Source organism: Typopeltis vanoorti, chromosome 9 (genome assembly GCF_054136105.1).
Source record: "Typopeltis vanoorti isolate ZY-2024b chromosome 9, IOZ_Tvanoo_1.0, whole genome shotgun sequence".
In the NCBI taxonomy this organism is placed as follows: domain Eukaryota; kingdom Metazoa; phylum Arthropoda; class Arachnida; order Uropygi; family Thelyphonidae; genus Typopeltis; species Typopeltis vanoorti.
Window position 1 is genome coordinate 114,026,962 of NC_143557.1, and position 12,205 is coordinate 114,039,166.

General features: G+C 37.4%; 1 protein-coding gene across 3 annotated transcripts in view; it reads left to right on the forward strand.

The window, feature by feature from the left end:
- LOC150103434 (lon protease homolog 2, peroxisomal-like) overlaps window positions 1–12,205 on the forward strand; it is a 641,828-nt gene that overhangs the window by 463,490 nt on the left and 166,133 nt on the right. For all 3 annotated transcript variants that reach the window (XM_090397545.1, XM_090397547.1, XM_090397544.1), the window contains exons 12-13: window positions 212–291; window positions 11,985–12,081. In XM_090397545.1, the coding sequence (XP_090253671.1) occupies window positions 212–291; window positions 11,985–12,081 (177 nt within the window). The remainder of the gene's footprint in view (window positions 1–211; window positions 292–11,984; window positions 12,082–12,205) is intronic.

Genomic DNA, 12,205 nt, shown 5'->3' on the forward strand with positions numbered 1-12,205 from the left:
AATTTTTTAGCTCTTCCTCATCTGACAATACAGACCTGGCACGATGCACTAGAGTGGAGATGATACTTCTGTGCTGGATAGTGATGTGAGGACATAAAAATGTGCTTTTACACCACTATCATGTGACTATCACTTTTACACACACATGCATATGCATGCACATGTGTGTGTGTGTGTATATATATGTATATATGTGACATTTATGTTGCAGAGCACTGGCATTCATGGAGATCCAGCAGCAGCTCTTTTGGAAGTTTTGGATCCTGAACAAAACTGTGCCTTTATAGATCAGTATCCTTTAGGATTTCTTTATATATTGATATACAGTGATTTATGAATTTGAATAGTTTGTGAAATGATGGCTGCAGATAGTTTAATTTTTTCATGACACAAATGTTCCCTCCTCCCTGTGTCACTTGAGCCATATGCTAATATTATGCCATAATTTTTACATTAGTTACCACAATATTTCACTAAAAACAATGAGCGTTCTCAATCATGTCTGTCTGACTCATGAATTTCATTAAATTCATTAATTTATGTATTTTTTTAATATTGATTTGCCTTTTTTTGTTTCTTTTTTTTGCCTGCATTTTGAAGTGTAATAAAATAAGGGAGCAAACATATGATAAACAAAAATCATGAATTTGGAGCAAAAATATATAGTCATATAATTGTATATTTTTGTATGACTGTATATAGATTAGCTGCACATATGCTGGTCATCAATTAAATAAATTTTTATTTAATTAATTTATTTAATTTTGAGAAACTGACTAAATTAATGAATCAGCATAATGTAAACTGTGTTGTATATTAATTGCATAAATTAGTTAATATTAACACATTTATGACCTCTGCTATTTGTGCACTTTGAATTGGTTGGTGGAGAGATCCTTCCTACTTCATAGTGCATTTGCTGTTACTTCTTAGTTAAGTACCTGATCACAGTATTTCAAATAAACAAAACGAGAAGAGAAGATTTCCAATATTGTTTGACTATTTGTATCAAATAGTAATTGATATTTATAATTCTTCCTTGATATATGGCTCTAATACCAATTTGAAGACTTTTAGAATCTTCTTCCCCCCCCTTTTAATTCAGAAAAAAATGTGTTTTATACTTTAATGTTAATTATAAGCACATCTTCCTTAGTTGGAGGAAATGCTAACTAGACCTCTAAATTGATTTGATATTAATATTTCTCTGATTCCATTACCAAGTGAAACATAACTGCCCTGTTTATTGGAGTGTGTGAAGTGGCTACTTCATTGTTTCATTTCCCCCCTCCCCTCAACTGGTTTCTATTCACCCCTTTCTTTTGTAGATAACAGCCTTGCTGGGCATGCTCAACACATTTTATTAATAAAGTGTGTTGAGGGTACAGCAGCAAAGTAGTATTCTGCAGGCCAGCCTCTACTTAGTATACTGAACTGAATCTGATTATAATGGCACATCTGAGAGGCTTCCCAGTCAGCTGGCAAATAATCCTGCTACTGGTTACCATGCTAGTTTGTGCTTGGGTTGAGGAGGAATCCAAGTGTAACACATGCAAGTGGTACTGTTGAGTCAACATTTGGATTGGAATCTGGCCACTTCCTTTGTATGAGTTATGTCTTTGCTCTTGTAAGTTTCCTGCACTCACCCACAAAAAGTAACTAAACAAATACTAGTGTCACTGTGTGTATAAATTTAACTTCTCCCACAAAAAGTTACAAAAAAATATGAAAATTACAAAAATATAAAACCAAAACAATTGTTTTTTAAATGTATTAGCTCCCCCCCCCTCCCCCAATGCCAAATAACACTAAAATTTCATCTAATAAAAAGCATTTCACATCCATTTAACCATCTGGGTCATCAGCACAAACATTACTAATGTATGTCACCACTTATAGACATCAAAACCTGATCTATTTCTAACTGAACCAGCTATAGTCCACCTCAGATATCCCAGCTATATCTTGCATGATGCCAGCTTTGCACACAGTGTTTTCCTTCCTTGGACTGATTTGGCATATAGTTTATCCAGGCATAAACATGTTACGTACATGCCTTCCTCAGCCTCCAAAATAATTGGTATGCATTTTTGTTCTAAACACTGCTTTCCTGTTGCTCAGCTTTTAGCACTTTATAAATCTCAAATCCAACCAACATTAGAATATTGCACTCACATTTGGTGATCATCTGAAGCTTCCTAGGAATTACAAAAGAATGCACAATTACCAACAAACACTCTTGGGGAAATTTTTACAAATACATCAGCAACATAATCTTATCCTTTTGAGTTCCTTGCTCAAAAGTGCAAAGCAGAAAAACAATGCATTCTGTTCTCTTCGATAGTATGGAAGAATATAACAGGCCATTCATAGAACAAGAAATGAAAGCTACTCTACTTAAATGCCAAATTCTGTTGAATCAGATTACATCCAGTATGAAATAATCATCTGTCACCAACTGCCAAGGATCAGTTACTGCACCTTTTCAGCAAAATTTTCTGTTTGGGATATCTGACTAAAGAGGATTATCATAGCCTTTCCAAAGCCAGGGAAAGATCCAAAATTCCTAGTAAACTATCAGCCAATTGCTCTGACCAGCTGCTTGTGTAAGATTCTGTAAAAAATTGCTAATGCTCAGTTTTTATGGTTTCTGGATAGAAATAACCATTTTCCAGAATACAATCTCGCTTCTATAAATATCATTCAACAACCAAACCATCTAATCTGACTAGAAGCATTCATTCAAGATACCTTCCAAAAATGCGAGCACTTATTATTGTTACTATATTTACGGCTATTTGCCTGCTTCTGTTTAGGAGTGCCCCAGTTTAAATGCCATTGGCTCTTTTCTCACGGATTCTTAGGGCATTGTAGATGTATATTTATCAATAAATATATGTTGCATGGAGGACAAGAAATTTGCACATACCTTTTTCTGGGTGTTGTGGCTCTTCTTCTTTCGTGTTGTCCAAACTACTGTGTGTGTGTGTGTGTGTGTGTGTGTGTGTGTGTGTGTGTGTGTGTGTGTGTGTGTGTGTGTGTGTGTGTGTGTGTGTTGTAAGGGGGGGGGAGATTTTGGCAAGTGGGAGAATTAAAATACAAATGGAAAAAACCCAGGTTTTTTTGAATAACATATATATTATAAGGGATGGGCGGAGCGTTTTTTATATTTATACGAGGTGGGAAAGGGTGAAAGGGGTTGAAAACAACAACTGATTTTCAGAGGGGGGGAAGGGAGTTGACGGGGGGTCCGTTTCGACTATTCTTGGTCATCGTCTGAACACATGGAGGAAGTGGATGCTATGTCAGGTCGGGCAGGTGCTTCTGCTTTTGAAGCGTGTGTTATCGCCTATTGGTCGGGGTTGTGAAGCTTCTAAACCTCGGAGATTATGTAGGGCCTGTGTACGTTGATAGAGTTTGCGTCACACTTTATTGCTATTGTTTCCGATATTCTAAGCATTGTTTCATTGTCTTGTCTGTCTTAGTATTGTTTTCTTTGATGTGGAAAAAGCATACACCACTGCTTAGAGATTGGAAATATTGAAAGACCTCCAGAACTTTGGTCTCAGAGGAAATCTTTCTTTCTTCATCGAGAACTTTTTGTCCAGCAAAATTTTCCAAGTCTGAGTGGGAACCACTCTCTCCCAGCTGTATACCCAAGAGGAGGGAATCCCACAAGGTTAAATTTTCAGTGTCTTACTTTTTTGCAATCAAGGTTAACTCAGTAACTGAACAACTTCCTCCAACTGTGAGTAATGCCCTCTATGTGGATGACTTTGCCATCTTCTGTTATTCATGTATTAAAAAGAGCTGCAGCAGGTCATTGACCATTTTTTAAAATGAGCACTTACAAATGGATTCCGATTTTCATAGCAGAAGACTGTGTGTGCATGCATTTTTGTCCAGACATGGTCTTCATCTCAACCCAGAACTCAGCCTAGGACAAACTTTAATCCCATTTGCACCAGAAGCCAAGTTTTTGGGTGAAACCGGCTTCTGTGAAAAAGTGGTATAATGCAACGAGCATCATTTGTATCCTGTCTTCCACCTATTGGAGTGCTAACAGATTCTCTATACTATTCTGTTTGATTGTACCAGGCACTAGTTAGATAAAAAACAACTTAATTATTGGTCCTACATCTCTGCCTCTGTCAGGGACAGTATCCTGTGATGGTTGGATCTTACCCACCATCAAGTCACAGGACCTGCTACAGGAGCATTTCAAACTTTTTTGCAGATTCCTGGTCTGTACATTGAAGCAAATGAATCACCTTTATCTCTTCGATGTCAAGAGCTGGCTCTATTATACACTACAAAAATGAAATCTCTGCCAGACCATTCCATGTGGTCTGGCAGAGATTTCATTTTTTGTACACAGTGGGAGAATCTTCATATCATCCATCAGACTACCATATGAACCTTTGGTTTGAGTATAAAAGTATTCTTGCAAGAACAAGATATTGGAATAGACAACATAACACAGAGGCCACTAAATATGCTACTGCTGTGGCATTCATACCACCATGCAGCTGCTAATTTGCAGACTACCCAAATTTTCCACCTCTCTTGTCTACAAACAGCTCTTTCAAGAGCATAGAATTTAATAGTCTGATTTTGCACCTGTCTACACAAATGGTTCAAAATCAGAGGCATTAGCAAAGTCCGCTCTTTTCCCAGACATCATTATACAGGGTGATCCAAAAGTTATGCACATCAAAGCTTAAGCTGAGCTGCTTTGAAGTGTTTAAATTCTAATTATTCATTTCGCTTATAGATAGCACCGTAGGCCTATTGGCCACTATTGTGTAATCTATCCACTGCATGTCAAGTATTGAGTGTCCATCGCATAATTTTATTTATGAGGAAAGAGAAATGGTACTTTCCCAGGACCAACAAGTTATAATAATAATAATTTAATATTAATTTGATAATAATAATTATTATTATTAAAAATAATTTTGAAATCCACTTAAATGGCACAAATCAAATCAACTTCTTCATCTTTAACCCAGATTTCTGTTAATATCAGGATATTTATGCATCATCATCATCAAATGCCTGCTGTGTACAGGATATGGTAGTACTACATGAAAAATTTATATCATTACTAAGTTCCTATCTACAATTTTCCTCCAAATCATTCTGTTACCTGTCAACACTCCAACATTATCAGATCTTATATTTCTGTCTTCTAAGGCGCTTTTTACTGTATTAATCCACCTATATCTTGGTCTCCCTAGGGGTCTTTTTCCTGCCAACCTGGCAGAGAACACTTGTTTTTCCAATCTTTCTTCTCCCATTCTGTTTAAGTGATCATACCACTTGAGATTAGCTCTGCTAATGCATTCCTGGATGCTGGAATGTTAAATTCGTTCCTAATATCCTCATTTTTAATATGATATTGCTATTGATGCCATCTGTTCATGGCCCTAATCTTTCTCAGGACTCTCATATCTACAGTCTCTAGTCTTTGGTTAAGTGCTTTACTTCTGCCTCAGCTCTCAGATTCATAAGTTAAAATGTTTGAACACTGTCTTGTATACAACTAATTTAGTGTTTTGACTAATTTCTCTTTTATTTCATATAAATTTATTCATTTGACTTCCTTCCATACCAGCTTTGTTGATTCTGTTGTCTATTTCCATGTTTAATTTACCATCTTCACTAAAAATTGTGCCTAGGCAGCTGAAATTTTATTTGTTCTAGGTTCTCCATTTACAATGCAGTTGATATTTTCAATGCATCTGCCTACTTTCATTGTCTTTGTGGAAAATGTGGAAAGGCAGCTATGCCTTTCCACATTTCAGTCTTTTGATGTCTGGTCACTGTTTTTTTATCATTGTGCCATTGCTGATTGTTTCATTTAGCAATTTTTCAAAGTAATTACTCTATACATTGAGGATATCTTTTCTTCCAGTTTTCATGTCACTTTTATCATCTATAATTCCATATACAGCACTCTTTCCTCCATTTCTGAGCTTCTTCAACAACCTTCAGAATATCGTGCCACCTTCTTGATATTTATTTTCTATGTTCTTACCAAAGTCTTCCCATGACTTTTGTTAGCTAGTTTTACACAGTTTTTAGCTTTTTTACATTTGTCTCTGTATTCTCTAAGAACACAAGCTGACTTATTTGCCAGGAACGTTTGATATGCTTTCTTCTTTTCCTTTGCTGCCTCTTTAACTTCTTGTGTCCACCATGGTGTTCTAATTTTTCTATCCTTGCAGACAACCTCACTGCATGCTCTCTGACTGAATCAGTCTGTGTTTTCTTTAGGGCTTTCCACTGAATCTCCAAAGTTTGGTTCCTGTTCTCAAATTCTTTCATTTTTTTCTTGAATAATGTTTGTGTATTTTAGTGTACAGTTCACATCTGAGAGCTGCTCAACTTTTATTCGTTTTAAAACTTTCTTACGTGTTCTTCTTTTCAATATGAAATTCAGTTTTATCCTGCTCAAAACTAAATGGTCATCACTTCCAATTTCAAATCCTCTGTACACTCTAGTGTCCTGCAACAGGGAGAAAACATCACTATAAACAATAATATAGTCAATGAGACTTTTCTTATTCCTTGTCTCTTCTCTCCATGTGAATTTGTGCACATTTTTATGTTGGAACATGGTGTTAGTAATAACCAGTCCATGTCTTGAGCAGAAATCCAACAGGTATTTGCCATTATTAGCTTTGCTCTTTTCTCCAAATTTTCCCAAAATATTTTTGTATGTCTGACAATCATTTCCTACTCTGCTATTTAGATCGCTAACAAGAACCAACTTTTCCTTTTTCATGGTCGATTGGTAGAGCCTCTGCTATTAATGGCAAACTCAAAAAGTTAAACAAGTTTGAGCATGGTTAGTAGTTGGAATGAGATCAATCGTGCGATGCTGTTGCCACACTCTACCTCAATAAGTCTTTGGACTTCCTGGAGGTGTCACATAATAATAATAATAATAATTATGTAAGTTGCTTTCTCTAAAGCCCCAAAAAATTCCTCCACTTCTATCTTAGTAGAACCTTCTCTGGGACCATAGCCACAAATTAGATTAGTCTCATTGTCCAGTTCTCCATTCTGATATTTTCCCACATCACTCTACTTGAGACTGCCTGCCATTCAAGGACATTTATGGTTTAAGTCTAAAAGTAATTTTGTGTGTTCTAATTTATCTCGAATACTTCTTATATATATATGTTAAAAATACCAAGCAATTTTAAACCTGGTTTTACTCCATTTCCCAAGTAAGCAAACAGACAAATAAGTCAAGTTTGCGCCTGCAAGTGATGCAAGTCTAGCTGATCCTACAGGTAGTGCAAGACCAAGGCAACTCGTGGTAAAGGTGGCATAAGCTCTGATCACTAATCTTAATATTTACCCTTAATGCCAAAACATCTCCAAGAAGGGGATGCATGATGTTTTGTATTAAAGGCAAGGGGCCACTACCCAGACCGGTTTCAACCTTTATTGAGGTCTCGTCAGTGGGGGCTAGGCTAGAAATACCAAGATTTAGTAATACAGAGCTTATAAGTATTTTACCAGAACAAGTTGCCATAAGGTGTTTTAACCTTATTAAATAAAAATCTCTGGAGGAGATATAAATGTAGAAGGTATTTTTATTATTATTATTATTATTATTTGACACCTCCAGGGAGTCCAAAGACTCATCGAGGGAGAGTGTGCCAACAGCATCGAACGATTGGCCCCCTTCCAACTACTAACCGCGCTCAAACTTACTTAACTGAGCCATTAGTAGCAGAGGCTCTACCAATCGACCAACCTTTGCCGGCGAGGCAACAAATGAAATGGATGCGGAATGAAATTAAGAGAATTCAGGTCAAAACTATTAAAATAAATCATGATGGCATGAAAGAGATAACAAAAGATGAGCGAGTGGCATTGTATGGTGACTCCGTTATTAAAGGTGTGCTAGAGGATAAAATGCACAAGGTATGTTTTCCAGGCGGTAAAATGAGTAGAATGATTGAGGCATTGAATATGAGGCGGGAACGAGCAAAAGAGTTAATTGTATTAATTGGTACGAATGATTTGAGAGAGAACAAAGAGCATGTCAAAATGAATGTCAGAAGACTGCTTGGAAAGATAAAGGAGAATAGTGTGACAGGAAGGGTGGTCAGTGTGTTGCCTAGGTATGATTGTGGTGAAATGAGGCGGAGAGCAAGGATTATGAATGATATTCTGGCTGAAATGGGAGTACAGTTTGTTAATGTGTGGAATGAGTTTGAGGGACGAAGTGAGCTGTATGGGAGCGATGGACTGCATTTGAGTGGTTATGGTGTGAGTCGCTTGGAGAGACTGCTGCTGGAAGGTAGAGAAGTGAATAGAGAGAATGAATCAGATCGAGAGGGGAGTGATGTGGAAGAGCAGGAGAGTAAGACAGGAGAGATTGAAGGAGTGGAAATGAATGTGGAAGTGAGTGTATGAGTATAGAAAATGAGAGAATGGGTGTGCAAGAGGAGCAGGGAAACGGGGAGGCTCAGGGTGGACAGGGATACACAGCGTGAGAAAGGTGGGTGCTCCAAGAGGAGGTGAGAGAATGTGTAGGCAGGAAAGTAATGGGATGATCAGGGATCAAAAGGAAACAGATGGAATTGCAAAGGGTTCTAAAATGAAGAAGCAGAAAGGGAAATGGCCCCATTCCAGCATGGAGAGATCACATCGAGTGAGTGGTATCAGTGGAACTAGCTGTAGATCCAGAAATGAGTTGTTGTGTTTGTATACCAATGCTAGAAGTATAAGAAACAAGGCGGATGAAATGGTTGCACTAATTGCGTCTGTGCACCCAGAGATTGTCAGAATAAGTGAGACATGGTTAGATGAGGATGACATCCTGACAGGAATAGAGATGGAAAGGTATGATGTGTTTCGTGAGGATAGAAGGGGTAAAAAGGGAGGGGGAGTGCTATTGATGATAGAGAAAGAGTTATGTCCATACAAGGTAGAGATGCAAGAGGGAAATGGGGCCAGTGGTTTTGAGGCAGTATGGTGTGAGATAGAGGTGAATAGAATCAAATACTTGGTGGGTTGTTGTTATAGACCTGGTAATGTGGATGGTGGTGATAGTGAAATGTATAGTCAAATAAGCCAAGCAAATAAGAAAAGGGTGATCATTATGGGTGATTTTAATTATGGCAATATAGACTGGAATGAAGAGATAGCAACTGGAAGTAAAAAAAATGAGTTTCTTGAGTTTTTGAGGGATAACTACCTCAGACAGTATGTAACAGAGGGCACAAGAGGATTAAGGGTCTTGGATTTGATCATCTCATCGGAGGATGTAATTATCAATGAGGTATCAAATCATCCACCAATTGGTGAAAGTGACCATGAGGTGATTACTTGGGTGGTTGCCAGCAGTGCAAGGACCCCTGTGATAAAAAAAAGGGTATATGTGTTGAACTACAAGGGGGGTGATTATGAAGAGCTCAGGAGACAGCTTGCAGGTGTAGCATGGAATGAGGAGTTAGCTGGAAAAGAGATCAGTGCAGCTTGGGGGATTTTCAAAAAATATTTAGTGGATGCAATGTCTAAATGTATACCACGGGTGAGAAGGTTAAATAAGTTAGGTGTGAGATGGATGAATAAAGAGATTAAGCATGCAATACAGAGAAAAAGGGCATTGTGGAGGCAGCATAAGAGAAGTGGAAGTAACCAATTTCATGAGTTCTACAAAGACCAGGCAAGGAGAGTGACTTGGTTGGTGAGAGTAGCTAAAGAGAGGTATGAACAGCAGTTAGCTAATGAAGCTAAAAAGAATCCTAGGGAGTTCTTTCGATATGTAGCCAGCAAAAGAAAGAATGATTATGGAAGGATGACATTGATTGGAGGAAATGGTATAAAGACAGCTGTTGCAGAATGTGTGGTGGAGATACTTAATGAGCAGTTCATAAAGATCTTTCAATCTTGTGAATGTGACTTCATGGAGAGATTAAGAGCAGTTGATGATGGGGAGGAGAGACTGACTGTAAGTGAGCAAGAGGTGTTTGGGGAGTTGAGTAAACTAGATGTAAATAAGGCTGTGGGACTTGATAATATATCACCTCGTATTCTGAAGGAATGTGCCAGAGAGTTGACACCTGTCTTGATATATTTTTTTAATACGAGTCTTGCACTTGGTCAAGTCCCTAAAGAGTGGAAGGAGGGCAAGATTGTGCCACTTCATAAAGGAGGTGATCGAACTCAAGCATCAAACTATAGGCCTATCTGTGTGTCAGGTGTTGTGGTTAAGTTGTTGGAGAAGCTTGTGAGAACTAGGATCCAGAGTTGGGTTGACAACAATGGTATAATCTTTGATGGACAGCATGGATTTGCTAAAGGGAGGTCGTGTTTTAGTAATCTACTTACTTATTACAATAAAGTGACTGCTTCCTTGGACAGAGGAGAAGGATACACAGTAATATACTTGGATTTTGCAAAAGCTTTTGATAGAGTACCTCATGATAAGTTGACAGTCAAACTAGAGCAGATGGGGTTGGATATTAGATTAGTGCATTGGATTGGAGACTGGCTATCTGATAGGTATCAACAAGTTGTGTATGGGGGGTGCAATATCCAGGAAAAGGAAAGTCACTAGTGGAGTGCCTCAGGGATCTGTTTTAGGGCCATTACTATTTAACTTGTATATTAATGATATTGGCGAAGATTTGGATGGAGATATTCAGTTGTTTGCAGATGATGCAAAGTTGGGACGAACCATAAAGAGTAGTGAAGATGTTGTGGCCTTGCAAGAAGACTTGAATAAATTGAGTGATTGGGCAAGCAAATGGGGATGCGAGTTCAATGTTGCAAAATGTAAGGTTTTAAAATTTGGAAAACAAAGATGGGATGCAGAATTTATGCTTGGTGAGAATATATTGTTGGAAGTAGAGGAAATAAGAGATCTGGGAGTGATAGTGGATAAGGATCTAAAATTTAGGGGACACATCTCCAAAATTGTGAAGACAACACAAAGACTTCTGGGAACGATGAGGAAGACACTGACGTGTAGAAGTAGGGAGATTCTTGTTCCATTGTATAAGGCTTTGATTAGGCCACACATGGACTATTGTGCCCAGATTTGGTCACCTGGTTTTCAGAAGGATGAAGAGATGTTGGAAAGGGTGCAAAGGCGACTGACTAAGGTAGTTTCTGACCTCTGGAATGTCGAGTATGAGGAAAGATTGAAAAGATGTAATTTGCAGAGTCTAGTGGAGAGAAGGAAGAGGGGAGATATGATAGAGACCTACAAGTTGGTAAGGGGTTGTTATAGGATCAATGGTGGAGAAGTTCTACAGAGAATAGTGGGAGATCAGGGGAGAACCAGAGGTCATGCCTGGAAACTGTATAAAGAGGGTGTGAGTAGGGGAGTGAGAGGCAGGTTTTTTTCGTGCAGAGTTGTGAATGATTGGAATGCCTTGCCTGAGAGTGTGGTGTCTGCAAGGAGTTTGAATGTGTTTAAGACCCGGTATGATGAGATGTGTGTGGGATAAAAGGACCTCCTAGATGAATCTTTGACTCCATGAGGTCTTGTTTTAATAATAATAATAATAATAATAATAATAATAAATACAATTTTGCTGGTTTTAATATTTCTTAGATCAGTAAAAGGTTGTGTATGTATGTGCAGCAACAAGATTTTAATACCAGATAAATTCATTGTGCTTCCGTAAAAACCCTTTATGTCTTCACATATAATTAATGTTGATGATATTTGTATTTTGTTTTTGTTTCAGTGGGCTACAGATAATAACTCTAATTCACTAGGCTTGCTTGATGAGAATCAATAAATCATTTTTCTTCCTGTGAAATAATTATTGGCTTTTTTCTAATATCTTATAAAAATGACATGTTCAACATTTTTTGCGATTTTTTCCCATTGTATTTTATTTTCTTTACTTGCTTTTCTTTCAGATAATGTTTTGATGTTTTCATAAAAAAATAATAATAATAATAATAATAAAAATACTTGAATTTTACTTAACAGTGTTTAGCTATTTGAATGTCCCATTTGATCTCTCACAAGTGTTGTTTATTGCCACGGCCAATACAATTAGTACAGTCCCTCCAGCTCTGTTGGATAGAATGGAGGTAAAAACAAATATACATATAATCAACTTTTGCTGTTGTTTATTTTTATAACTTATATATATGTATATGAATGAATGATCATTAACTCGGTTAACATACATATTTTTTAAAAGAATTGAATGAC